General features: G+C 38.5%; 1 protein-coding gene across 3 annotated transcripts in view; it reads left to right on the top strand.

Moving 5' to 3' along the window:
• Positions 1-14,032, top strand: part of UTP20 (UTP20 small subunit processome component) — a 103,150-nt gene that overhangs the window by 86,203 nt on the left and 2,915 nt on the right. For all 3 annotated transcript variants that reach the window (XM_034987743.1, XM_034987744.1, XM_034987745.1), the window contains 13 exons: positions 816-932; positions 2,337-2,507; positions 2,746-2,877; positions 3,350-3,460; positions 5,389-5,468; positions 6,127-6,196; positions 6,317-6,499; positions 7,205-7,336; positions 7,864-7,996; positions 9,286-9,473; positions 10,221-10,292; positions 12,215-12,514; positions 12,731-12,857. In XM_034987743.1, coding sequence (XP_034843634.1) covers positions 816-932; positions 2,337-2,507; positions 2,746-2,877; positions 3,350-3,460; positions 5,389-5,468; positions 6,127-6,196; positions 6,317-6,499; positions 7,205-7,336; positions 7,864-7,996; positions 9,286-9,473; positions 10,221-10,292; positions 12,215-12,514; positions 12,731-12,857 — 1,816 coding nt within the window. The remainder of the gene's footprint in view (positions 1-815; positions 933-2,336; positions 2,508-2,745; positions 2,878-3,349; positions 3,461-5,388; positions 5,469-6,126; positions 6,197-6,316; positions 6,500-7,204; positions 7,337-7,863; positions 7,997-9,285; positions 9,474-10,220; positions 10,293-12,214; positions 12,515-12,730; positions 12,858-14,032) is intronic.

Genomic DNA, 14,032 nt, shown 5'->3' with positions numbered 1-14,032 from the left:
AGTACTGCTCATTTCCACTGTAAATGCCTTACTGTAAGTAAATTATGGGATTTTTTTTTTAAAGGTGAATTGGTCCATTTACCATTTCTCTCTTCCAATACTTATTTTGATAATATAACTATCTCAGAATTAATGATTCTGACCTCTAACATTATTATTATGGGTTCACTATTGTTTTGTATGGACTTCTCTAAATTTATTTTGAATTTTTTTAAAAAAGATGTGAGCTTCTAAAAACAAAAATTTGATCATTTATTTCCTTTTAAAACCCTTCATTGGCTCCCTTTTTTCCTGAGAGCCCAGTCCTTCATCTGGGCTATGAGGCCTAGCTTCCTTTTGTACCACTGCAACACACATCCCAGCCCCCAGGCTTCTGTTCTTTAGTCCCCACACTCTTCCCACTCCAGGACCTCACCACATGCTCCTCCCTTTGCCTGGGTCCCCACAGAAGTCTCAAAGCACACTGCATTTACAATTAATTATTTGCTAGTCTGTCTTCCTGGCTAAGATCCATCATGCAGGACCATGTTCATCTTGATCACTGCTGTGTCCTATGTGCAGAGCCAGCACCTGAATCACAGTAAATGCTGAGTAATCACTTGGTAAATGAACTTAGCATCTCACCTCCACCCTGAGCTCCCACTTTCTTCACTTACAAGAGTCTCCCAGGCCCTTTCCCATTCCTTCAAAATTTTGTCACATTAGGACAGAAGCATCTTAACATTTCATGCTTGTCTCTTAAAATCACTTCACCTTTACCTAACTCATTTGGTCTTGTGGGCAACTGGTGTAAAATATCGTTTTGAATCTTTTAGCTGCTACATCTGAGTCTGAAGACTTCCAAGATCAAGTCTTCAAGTGAACCTATTCTGGAAATGTTGGATCCTTTTGTCTCTCTCCTTATAGACTGCCTGGTTTCCATGGATGTGAAGGTGAGTTCTGTTCCTTCACAAGAGCCATGTTGTGCAAAATATCCAGAACTTCAAGGCTTGTGCTTCACAAGATGATTGAGTTTTTAAGTGGATTTATGATATTATAAACTACCTCTGTTCCCTGCATTACATTGCTTTCCAATGTAATAATCCCATGTGTTTGGATAGCCTTTAATAGTTTTACAAGCCCTGGGACGTACGTTACTTATTTCATTTGATCCTCACAACAGTGTTATGAGGGTGAGTAGTGGGGTCCCCGTGTCAGCACTAATCCTCTTCATCAACCTTGATACTACTATCCCCCACTGGTATGAATCCTCATAATGACCCATGAGGCACTGTATTATTAATGCTTCTGTTTTATGGATGAGAAAACTAGGCCTTGGGCTAAGTGACTTGGCCCAGATCACAGATCTAGTATATGAGCCTCAGTCTGTCAGACTCCAGAGCCTACACTTCTCCCATTTTCTGATTGCCTTTCTTACAGTGAAGGTGCCAGGAGGTTAAGTAACATCTCTGTAGTCAAATAGGTAATAAACTACAGAGCTGGGATATGATCCCTGGCCTTTGTGACTCCCAAGGCCTTTCCTTTGTCTTCACCTAATTCAGTCCAAAAAGACCATTACAGCAGCCAGAATAGCATGGGTCTGTTAGGTAGAGCTGAACTAGGTGATCTCAACAATCTCTAAGGTTTAGCCCAGAGATTCATAGATTCTCATGTAATTGCTTGGTCCCAGCATATGTTTTTCATATCTTTTGCACAGCACTTAACTATATTAAATTCTATAGTGTATTGTTCCCATGCTTAATTTCTGAGCCAGCTGTCTGTTCCTTAAATAGAGGAAGGGTGTGGGGCGCCTGTCTCAGTTGGTAGAGCATGCAACTCTTGAACTGAGGGTCGTGAGTTCAAGCCCCACACTGGGCATGGAGCCTACTTAATAAAATTAAAAATTAAAAAAAGAATGAAAATAGGGGGACCATGTTCTCTTTATCTTTGTATTTCTAATATATGGAATACCTTATACACATATGCTTAGAATGGATAAAGTACCATTCTAGAAAATAGAAGTCATTTATAATGTATTTTTCCACACACAAAACAAAGGTGCTAAAATTGGCCAACCCATCCAATCATTTATTCATACAGGTTAAGAATACAGTGATCACTTTTTCTTACTTGCTTGCAATATATCTTTACTTGCCATGGAGAAACAGTAAGTTCTACCATAGAGAATAGGAAACCTTCCTATCTTCTTAGGCTTTTGGTATAGTGCTTCCAGACTGGGCTGGGCAGAGTATTTCACTCTTTCAACTTGATTGCTGTTAGAGTCTACCCAGCCTTGGGTGCTGGGTTATTACATTTGGTCACTACACAAGTTGATCGGTTTTATTTTTGTTTTTCAGGTGATCACAGGTGCTTTACAATGCCTGATCTGGGTCTTGAGGTTCCCTCTGCCTTCCATAGAAACAAAAGCAGAACAGCTGACCAAACACCTCTTCCTTTTGCTGAAGGACTATGCAAAACTTGGAGCTGCCAGGGGCCAGAACTTCCACCTGGTGGTAAATTGTTTCAAGGTGAGGTGTTTTCAGTTGTGCTTAAAATAGCCAGGACCAGAATTAACATCAAAAGTATAGTTTTCTCCATCGTCCTTTGTAGTCTTGGCCAGAATTTTTTCCAGATTAATTTGCTAAGGCCAGAGGATTGGTATCCTGTGTAAAAAAAAGCATTAATGTTGTATGAAGTCCATACCATTTCAGTGGATCTTCATTTGTAGGATGTCCTGGTTATTAACCTCACTATTGTAATTTGCAGTGTGTGACCATACTTGTGAAGAAAGTGAAGTCTTACCAGATAACCGAGAAGCAGCTTCAAGTTCTACTAGCATATGCTGAGGAAGACATTTATGATACTTCAAGACAGGCTACTGCATTTGGTCTTCTGAAGGTACAGTGTCACCAGAATGTTGGATTTGAGTCTCGGGTTAGATACTTAGAATAATGTGGAACATAGTGTTTTGACTAGCTGTAGATTTCCAAAATTAATTATAAACATTGTTATGATTTTGGTGGATTAATTGTTAATATATCTACTTACTAAGATGTTTGAATGTGAACTCTCTATTAACACTTCCAGAGACTTCTATAAAAATATAGGAAAATAAATATAGGTTAAAAAATACCATGCCTGTATTTATTGTATTGGACATTGGAGTTTTTTTCCTTTTTTTTAAAAAATTGTAAAATCTATATAAAACCTAAAATTCACCATTTTAAATATTTTTAAGTGTATGTTCTTTTTCTTTTGGAGGTTACGTCCATTATTTTTGAAATTGCCTATGACTGCTTTAACATCAGGTCAGCTTACACCCATCTGCAGTAGAACATGAAATTAGATGTCTTTTCCTTTTCTATCTTAGGCCATTTTATCAAGAAAGTTGTTGGTCCCGGAAATTGATGATGTCATGCGGAAAGTATCCAAGTTGGCAATTTCTGCACAAAGCGAACCTGTCAGAGTCCAGTGCAGACAGGTTTGTAGAGAGACCTTATTCCCATAGCAAGGATTGGGTCCTGTCTTCTCAGTTTGGTTTTTAGATAGAGACATGTCAACATTGGCTGAATTCTGAAGATGATTTTGTGTCACATTGTTGTTGCTTTATTTTAATACTCAGGAACCCGTTTACTTGCCAAGTCTGAGGAGCAACTCTGCTTTGTCTTAAGGGCATTTTCATTTAACATAGAGCACTTTGAGTGATAGCCCATAACATGTGGAATGTTTCACATGGGTGAAGACATTTTCCTTCTGCAGCATAGTAACCTGCACCAAAGGTTTCCATCCATTGGTCCAGTCATCGACTGACTGTGCATATCACTGGGTGCCAGATGCTGCTGGAAAGGCAGTCAACAAAATTTTTACAGTCCCTATCAATGAAATTTTTACAGTAGACAGGCACAAAGCAAAAATTCCAGTTCTTTAATTACAGACCATCGTAAGTGCCAGGAGGGGGAAAGTGCTGTCCTATTTAATCTTTTACAAGACACACCATTATTTATATACCTCAAAGAAAGAAAAAAAATCTATGACACGGTAAGATGCCATCAATTTTAAGACATAGCCCAATTTCAGAGATGTTAAAATGTGAAAAACTGTGCCTCTTAGAATTGAGAAAATATGGAAAAGCATATGATCAGGTTGAGGACCACCCTGGTGTTAGAATCAGGGAGGACTTTCCTGAGGATTGGCTTATAAGCCAAAATGTGAAGGAAGAATAAGGATTAGCTTTCCAGGTGAAGGAGGTAGCCAAAGCCTGAGGAAGGTAAACCTTGAGGTCGTTAGGGGCCTCGCATTTTGGAGGGGCTAAATGAAGATGGGGAAGGAGCCAGTTCAGGCAAGACCTTATGGTCTTGTTAAAGATTTTAGGGCTTTACTCTAATAGCAGAAAGCTATCGAAATCAAGGGAGGAGAGTGACGTGAGAAGATCTGTATTTATACATTTGTTCATCCGTGATTATATGAGTGCATATCACATCCAGGATAGAAGGGTTTGAACTGGAGATATGAACTTGGGGTTGTAGGAAGCTGTGGGCTGCTGAGGAGGCCCTGTTGAAAAGGGAGGAAGCAGGTCTTTAGAAAAAGTCTCCTTGAGTATTGTTAGGAAGAGGGAGGGGAGGGCCAGCTATTATTTATTAAGCACTAGCTGTGTGCCCAGAACTTTACATACTGATTTCTATTTGAGTTACCCTTCAGAAGAAATACCCCCATTTTATGGCTGGGAAGAAAATAGGCCTTAAGAAGTATAATGATGTGCCTTAGCTTTTGCAGTTTATTAGTAAAAGAGGCTGACTAGTATAATCGCTTGAAAACAGAGCTTTTGGATGCAGATAGACGAGGCATGGAATTCTGGCATTGTCATCTGAGCAAGTTAACTTACCTCTCTGTGCCAATGTCATTCTCTTCATCTGTAAAATGGGGTTAATATCCCCTACCTTCCAAGGGACTGATGAGAGTTAACTGAAAAACACTTAGTACAGTGTTTGGCATATAGAAGATGTTTAATAAATAGTTACTATTATCAGTATTAATATTATCACCATTGTCATTCTTATTCAGGGGGGAAATACACGGTTGAACCACAGTCCATACTGAGTCCACCACAGCATACCAACTATGGAAGAGAGGTGCTTCCTACATGTGAGCTTAGATTTGGAGCCCAAAACAACCATGCCAGTGGTAGGCCAGGACTTGAGTATTAATCAGGCATATGGGGCAGGACCTGAATAAGTGAGGTCAGAGGAGAAAGGAAAGTGCATTGTTGACTCAGAAGGCAGGCTTCACCTGATTGATTACTCTTTTGAAAGGTCTTTATAACTTACCAGTGTGTGTCAGAAAGCAGGTTAGGAAGCAGGAATCCTGGAGAGACAGGACCCAAATAATCATCTGTATTACTTCTGTTCCTAGGTTTTTCTGAAATATATTCTTGACTATCCCCTGGGTGACAAATTGAGACCAAACTTGGAATTCATGCTTGCTCAACTGAAGTAAGTTTAAGCCATAAACTACACAGGGGTAGAGGGTTAGTATCCTCTCTCATTTTAATGTGGCAGCTGTCTTAAAAATGACAAAACCTAAACCTAATGGCACCTTCTCTAAGGGTCTTATCATATGAATCATTGACTTGGTTATCAAACAATGTGCATGGCTTCGTGTGACGGTTCTGTACGTTGCTTTTCGAATTCAGTCTGGGCATTGATTTTCATTAGAGTCTACTTAAGGAGAATGGTAAAAAAATCTAACAAAATTACATTTAAAGCTATATGGTAGCATGATATATATATATATATATATATAAGCATTAAAATTGGGAAAATGGAGGTTTTTCCACTTTTTAAGAAATAGACAAACGCCTTTTTTTTTTTTTAAGATTTTATTTATTTGACAGAGAAACACAGCGAGAGAGGGAACACAAGCAGGGGGAGTGGGAGAAGGAGAAACAGACTCCCTGCTGAGTGGGGAGCCCAACGCGGGGCTCAATCCCAGGACCCTGGGATCATGACCTGAGCTGAAGACAGACGCTTAATGACTAAGCCACCCAGGCACCCCGAAACAAACACCTTAAAACAATGTTTAAAATTTTTAAAAACAATTATTGGTAAATTTAAAAGATACTAACAAGTCTATCTAATCTTCTTGCCCTAGTTACGAACATGAGACCGGGAGAGAGTCTGCTCTGGAAATGCTCTCCTACCTCTTTGACACATTCCCTCAGGTACCTTGAATCACAAACTGTAGCTGTGTTCCCCTTGACCCCTGGGAGCCACAATCCTCCCATATGGGGACCGTGAGAATTCCAATCTGAGTGTGCTCATAACTGCCTGTTTTCTTTTAGGGACTGCTCCATGAGAACTGCGGAATGTTCTTTATTCCTCTTTGTCTAATGATGGTGAATGATGCCTCTGCCATGTGTAAAAAGATGGCATCCATGACAATCAAATCTTTACTCAGTAAAATCAACCTTGAGAAAAAAGATTGGCTCTTTGAAATGGTTACCACCTGGTTTGGAGCAAAAAAGGTTAGGGTTGCTTTTAGTCATATTTCAATGAAAAGTCTTGTTTTTGGTGTTCACTTTAAGTAAGAATACATATGTAGTCCCACTGCATGACTGTCAGCCAATTACACTACTACATGAATGTATCACTTACGTGCTTAACCAGTCCCCATTGAGTATTTTTGTTTTCAGTTTTGCTTATTCAGCTAATGAAATGTAATTTTTGTCAATGATTGTATCTCATTGCTGACTCTACCACCATCATCAGTGGCCCCTGTTTGTGGAATATAAACAACATATGTCATAATACTGGCTTTAAGTATTAAAGTCAGAATGGGGAATGGGGGTACTATATGAATATTTCAATTTTTTAATTAAAATTTTTTAAGTATAATTGACATACAATGTTACTAGCTTCAAGTATACAACACTGATTTGACAATTCTGTATATTATTTGGTACGCACCATGATTTTTTTTTTAATTTAAAATGGAAAAAGTATTAATCAATGGATAATGATGAGTTCCATTTTTTTTTTAAATGTTATTCTTGGGCATGAAGATTTCTCCATATTTTTCATGTTAGCCACCAGAGGTCCATATTATGTTGACTTCTGGCATCATAAAGAAATATTGAGGATAGAGTAATGCCCACCTTCATTTTATGATTTTGGAAATGGCCTCCCAAAAGTTGTGTTAACACTGTCTTCTGGTGGTTTATTTTTGGTAGAGCTTAAATAGACAACTGGCTGCTCTCATCTGTGGCTTGTTTGTGGAAAGTGAAGGAGTCTCTTTTGAGAGAAGACTTGGAACTATTCTTCCTGTGATTGAAAAGGAAATTGATCCTGAAAACTTTAAAGATGTAAGTAATTTGCCAGAGAGTAAAACTTTTGCTAATTTTTGTAGTTTTACTTAAGGTGGCTTAGCTAATAGATTAAATACTATTCGTGTTCAAAAAAATGTTTATTAATGAAAGGAAGAATTTAGTGTAGTTGGAAAAAAAAAAGAATTGTGTGGTTGGATCTTTTTTTTTTTAATGAGGTTTTAAAGTAAGTTATCTTCCATAGTATATGAAGATCAAAATTTCTCCAGCAGGTGATTTCACCAGCCCACCACCACCTACTCTGGACATTTAGCAACATCTGGAGACATTCTTTTGTTTATCACAAGTGGAGGGTGGAGGGTGCTGCTAGCACCTAGTGGGCAGAGGCCAGGAATGCTGTAGTTCATTCCACAGTGCACAGGGCAGCTCCCCACAACAGAGAATTAATCTGACCCCAAATGTCAGCTGAGATGAGAAACCCTGGTACAAATTTACATGCTGGAGTAAAAACATCCATCAGAGACTTTGAAATTGTCTTAATTGATTTACATCCATCCTGTTTTTAGATCATGGAAGAGACTGAAGAAAAAGCTGCAGATCGCCTTCTGTTTAGTTTTCTTACACTGATTAGTAAACTCATCAAGGAATGTAATATCATTCAGTTTACCAAGCCCTCTGAGACGTTGAATAAAATCTGGAGTAAGTGTTTCCTTTTTATTTAAATCTAAAAACAAACACATTAGTTGTAATAGAATTACTGAAAACAGATTTGGGAAATTAGAATATGAACACTTAGAAAGTATATAATGTCAGGGAAAAAGTCCATGAAAAAAAGATTTAAAAGGCCCTTTCAAATTGATTACAGTGAAAACATTTCTTTCTAAGAAAAGTACTATATATTTATGATTTCACAAGTAATACATTTCATTATCTTGTTTGTACCTAAATAAGAATATTATTATACCATAACACACTCAGATGATTTTTTAAAATAGCTATAAATAGTCCACCATGCAAATGTGCCATGATTTAGTAAACCATTTAATTTCTATGGGACATTTATTATATATCACTCTTTAAATGAAAAATAAGATCCTAGAATTTTTAATTTAACATACTCAATTTCGATTAGTCTGTAGGAAATAGACATTGAAGTGAAAGCTTTAAGTACAGTTACTAAGTTACTATATGGCCCACTCTGGTATGACTTCACTGAGGCATGGCCAGATTGTTACAAAATAGAATACACAGAGAACAAAAGTAAAACCCTGTTAATAAAATAAAGCATCACAGACTAAAACTCAGATATGACATGGTTCATCCAGAATTTTAATCCTGTTCCCTAAAACCCACAAGGCTTTTCAGAGTGGCCAGGTAACATAGGAGTATAAGCTTTGGGGCCAGATGAAGCTGGGGCCCAGGCCTGGTTTTGCCTATTACAGTTTGGCACTTCAGCTAGGCTGTCTGAAACCTTTCCTCATCTGTAAAATGGAACTGACCATTCTAATGTCACAGAACTCTTGTGAGGTCTAAACAAGATAATACATGGAACACACTTAGCCCTGTGCCTGGCACACAGAAAGCCTCAAGAAATGGTAACTTTCCACTGATTTCAAGAATTATTAGAAATAAATGTGTGCCTGTATATAGTACTTATGTTACTTAATTTAGAAATTGTTAAGTGTTACAGCCACCTTATCTCCCTTGAACCTAAAACTAATTCTAATGGAACCGGTCTGTTTCTAGACTTACTCCTACCTCTTTTGTCATTCACCATGTTAGGAGTTGGTTTTCTAGTTGTTTCCAGTGTTTCACCACCTCACTTCTCCCTAGCTCCTTGAGAGTTTCCAGGAAGCGGGGACTATTTTGTCCCTTTTTGGTTCCTAAATCCAAGCACATAATAGATAATGAATGCATACCCTAATCATATTTACCACCGAAGAGTCAGGAAAGTTGAGACATCTGAAAATGCATTTTGGTTCCCTTAGGTTATGTGCACTGTCACCTGAGACATCCACACAGCTGGGTGTGGCTCACTGCAGCCCAGATTTTTGGATTACTCTTTGCCTCTTGCCAACCAGAGGAACTTATTAGAAGACAGAAGGCCAAAAAAACTAAAAAGAAACTCTCAGTACCTGTAGCAATAAGGTTCCTAACAAATGACCTTGAACAAAAGGTAAGGTTTCCCTAAAACCTTTTTCTTTGTGATCTTCATTCTGCTTCATGTAACTATCTTGGGGTTGGCCCTAGGGAGAAACTCTTAACAGCTGACTTTGTTGCACATGTGATTCTATAGTAGTGGGGAACTAGAGAAGGGTCAACCTCAAGGCCAGGGTTTTCCAAAATAATTTATATCAGTCTAGTCAGACTTTTGCTTATTTAGCAAATTCATCCTCTATTATTTGTTCAAATTCTTTTTTTTTTTTTTACCACCCTCAAATTCTTTATCAACATTGGAAAATACTTTTTAAAATGATATCAATACTGTCGGTCCTGCCTCCTAAATGAGATCATGTTCATGAAAATATTAGTTAGAGATCATGTTATATCCATCTCTGATTTCCTAGGGCCTAAAACAATGCATGACTCATAGTGGGAACTCCATAAATACTGAATGAGAAGAAGATGGAAGGGAAGGGAAGAAGGAAAATATTGGAATGTTGTCAAGTTTTCTACTAATAATCTGAGGGATTATATCGCCCCAGAGCTTGAAAGTATCCCATTTTTGGGGGCTGAAGTGCTTGGGGCAGGTAGGAGGCATGACAATTTCTGGTCATGAGCCTTCCCTCTCCAGACCTATACAAGTCATTCAGAGCAAAATCTAGCACCTCCGTTGTTCTATTACAGCTAGTTACTTGGAGTTTTTAAAAACAGTGAGAAACATCCTGCATTGTGTCTGCCAATGTCCATTTTCTTTCCACAGATGAAAAGTATCTCCCTAGCCTCTTGCCATCAATTGCATTCCAAATTCTTAGATCAGTCCCTAGGAGAGCAGGTAAGTATTGTCATCCTTCTGGTTTAATAGAAGGGATCTAGTCCGCCAAGTCTAGGAGTAGGCTTACATTTGGTATTTGTGTTTGTTTTCCTATTTTAATGCTTGGGGAATTAAATATAGACCTACACGGAAATATATGTTCAGTTCTAATCAGCTCTGGGATCCATCTTGGGGATGGATCCATTAAAAATTCCAATTTAAAATTCCCAATAAAGATGATGCAGTGGGAGGCTATTTATCTTTTCATGTTTAATTTTAAGATCTATTCCACATTGTGACCAAAGCTTTGAAGGGCATTAGTTGGTTGGCTGGATTGATTGTGATTGTTCTGCAATAAACTGTATTACTGAATTCCCTTCCCTTACTCCTGGAAGCTGAAGAGAAAGTTAATAATGGTCATGTTACAGTGTGGTCTGAGAATTGTCCGTCCTTAACAGAAGGCAGATAAATCACTAAAAAGTTTTATGGATTTCCATATTATAAAATGTAACTATAAGTAAAATGTAAATAGGGAAGCATTTATAAATATGCAGCCAATGTAAATTACTTTAGAATAGGGTCTATTGTTTATTTATCATCTCCTTTGGTAAAGCCATTGGGTTGGTAGATGATGACACAGATGTCTTATCTGGATATGAGCAAGGCACTGGATCATGACTCTTGTCATTATGGACAAGATAGAGCAGCAATGTAGATTAAGTTATGGGACAACTGGAAACTGAATGCTGTATCCAAAGAGTGATCTCAAGTAGCATGCCATAAACCCTGATACTTCCATCCCTTTTTCATGAAAATATAGCATGCTTCATTATATGGCAGGGCCAGAGAAAGAATGGAAAGCTATTTGGTGGATAGCAAAGTGAGACCAGAGAAATCCTGCCAGGGTAGTAGCAGGTAGGGTCTCACATAATATCAATCTGAACAGAGGTTGACAGATACAACCATAGAAACTTGGGACAGGAAGGGATTTACTAGTACTGACCCAGGATGAAAGAAATTATAGAATTTAGTTCACTGTAATCTTAGGGTGAAGTGGCTGCCACAAGGGGAAAAGGCCTCCAAAACTGGGACTATCTTCAGGAAGGCCAACGTTCTAGAAGAAGGAAATTAGAATCTTGGCATGAATTCTTGATGGCCAGGCTAACCTTGGACAGTGTGTACAGTTCTGAGTCCTTCATTTGGGGGAAACTTTTGGCACACAGCACCTCTAATAGAGCATCCAGGAAGGTAAAGAAACCCAAAACCAACTTAGCGTCCTCCTTCACATAATTAGTGTGAAACATCTATGTCTGAGATTTCATGGATGTCAGAGTTAGGGACTCAATATATGGGTCCATTATTGTAAGTCTAAAATTGGTCCCTGGGCTGTTTAACTGGATGAGATGGGATTTAAGGAGAAAGAGCTCAGTGCTTTAGAACTTAGGCTTGAATTCTAAAGACTTAAATCCTGGCTGACCACTTTCTTTGTCTTTGTGTGAGTCAATAATTCTGAGCCTTGCTTTTCTCTCCTGATAATAGTACCTAACAGTGATATTTTAGAGTTGAATTAGAATTACTGGGTATAAAGTCATTGCTCAATAAATGGAAACTTATTTGTATGAAGAGATTTAATGGAGGAGGAATGAAAGCTCTCTTTAAAACGTAAATGGATAGTCTGGAATGAAATCATTTCCTTAGTATTCTTTGTGACCTTGGAGGGTAGAACTAGGCCAAGTAGATGAGTTACATGAAAATGGGTTTGGATACACTATAAAGTAGAACTGAAGATTATCAAAATATGGAACAGTCATCAGTTTAATAGTACAATACCCAGTGATGGGTTTTTTTTTCTCCTAATTGTAGAATACCTATTTTTCACTAAGCTGTATTTATTTCAAACTCAAAGTCCCAATTCCTCCCTTTCTCTCCCCCCCTCCTTTAAGGTTGTTAAGAATTTGTTATTTGTAGCCAAAGTCTTATATTTACTGGAACCTGAATCTGAGGATAAGCAAGGTAAGATAAAAGAAGACATGGAAGAACAAGAAGCTTTAGGAGATGGTGTGGCCAGAGGGGAAGTAAAAGAACACAAGTCCTGTGCAGATGTGAAGATGGACTCTGACAAAGAAGAGAACGAGGAGGCAAAGGAAGAACACAGCAAGCCAGCCACACTGCTGTGGCTGATCCAGAAGTTGTCCCGGATCGCAAAACTGGAGGCTGCCTATTCACCTAGAAACCCCTTAAAGGTGCGATGAATGTATAGAATGAAAGTAGTCACTTAAAAATATACATGAAAAAAGCATTGTAGTGGTATTAGTAATCCTCCCAAGTCTCTAGAACTTTTTAACCCAAAACTGCAGCAGTAATATCTGCCCCAAAAGAGACCTTGTTTTCTAAGTTAACTGTTTGTAGGGCTGCAAGAGAAACACTTCAAACGAACAATGAATGATCTATACTTTCAGAGATCGTGCATCTTTAAGTTTCTCGGAGCTGTAGCATTGGATCTTGGAATAGACAAGGTGAAGCCGTATCTCCCAGTGATCATAGCTCCTTTGTTCCGAGAAATGAACAGCACCTACTCGGACCAGGGTAACTGCACCTGTCTTCTGAATCTTCACTTCTTTCCTGAATGCTTCCTTCTTCCTTTCTGTCCTCCCTCCCTCCCTGCCAGAGTTTAAGAAAACTTGCTAGGGATCAAAACAATTAGTAGCAAACAAATAAGGCATATTTGTTATACTTGACTGCCTTCTATGTGCTTTCTTGTGTCGAAGAATGAATGTTTCTCTCCTAAAAGATGTTTTACTCCTAAGCATAGGTTAAATATGCAAAGAAATCCATAACTTGAGGTGGTTCTAAACCTCATGGTGCTATGGACAATAATGAATAAAATGTCCTGATATTCTCTTATTGTTAATTATAAGGCTAAAGTTTGAAATATTTTTTTTAAAAGATTTTATTTCTTTGAGAGAGAGCACAAGCAGGGAGGAGGGGCAGAGGGAGAAGCAGACTCCCTGCTGAGCAAGGAGCCCAATTTGGGGCTCCATCCCAGGACCCTGAGATCATGACCTGAGTCAAAAGCAGACACTTAACGCAGAAGCTTAACTGACTGAGCCACTCAGGTGCCCCAAAAGTGTGAAATACTTTTAAAATATTTTTACTTTGCCTATTTTTCATTTTTCTTGCCTGGGCATTTGGTACATTGCCCTCACTGATCTTAAGCAGTCTCTTTTGATAATAGGAAAAGAAGGAATTGGGAGTTGGAAAGAGAGGAGGTAAAGTGGATATTAAGTTTTAAAATAAAATAAAACGAAGTGAATGTCAAAGCAGGAACTATTCTTAGTCTTACAACCTTGAGAAAGTTTCCTTCCTCTCAGAGGAAAAGCAATGGTCAAGGCCAGGTCTGCTTTGGTTCTCATCACCCAGCATTTGTTGAGACCCTAATATTTGCCAGGCACTGGGGGTTCAGTGGTAGAAAAGACACTACTATTCCCCATCTTCAAGAAATTTGAAACCCAGAACAGCTCCTGAAATTGAATACAAAAACCTGTGGGTTATTTGCATTTGGGAGACAGAAGGCAGGGAAGGGTGGGGAAGCAAAGACTTTTGTCAGCTTCTCAGTCTTTATCCCCCCTTGAAAAAAGGTTATGGCCAGAGCTAAACATCTATGACCCATGAACTAGAGAGGGCCTAGAGACACACATACCTTTCTCCTGTCTGCACAGAGTTGAGCAGGTTAATAAAGTAACCCCAGATGTTTGTCGGGT

Source organism: Mirounga leonina, unplaced genomic scaffold (assembly GCF_011800145.1).
Source record: "Mirounga leonina isolate KUSES-001 unplaced genomic scaffold, KU_Mleo_1.0 Mir_418, whole genome shotgun sequence".
Classification (NCBI taxonomy): Eukaryota; Metazoa; Chordata; class Mammalia; order Carnivora; family Phocidae; genus Mirounga; species Mirounga leonina.
The sequence above is the reverse complement of the archived record's forward strand: the minus strand, read 5'-3'. Positions and strand labels throughout refer to the sequence as shown.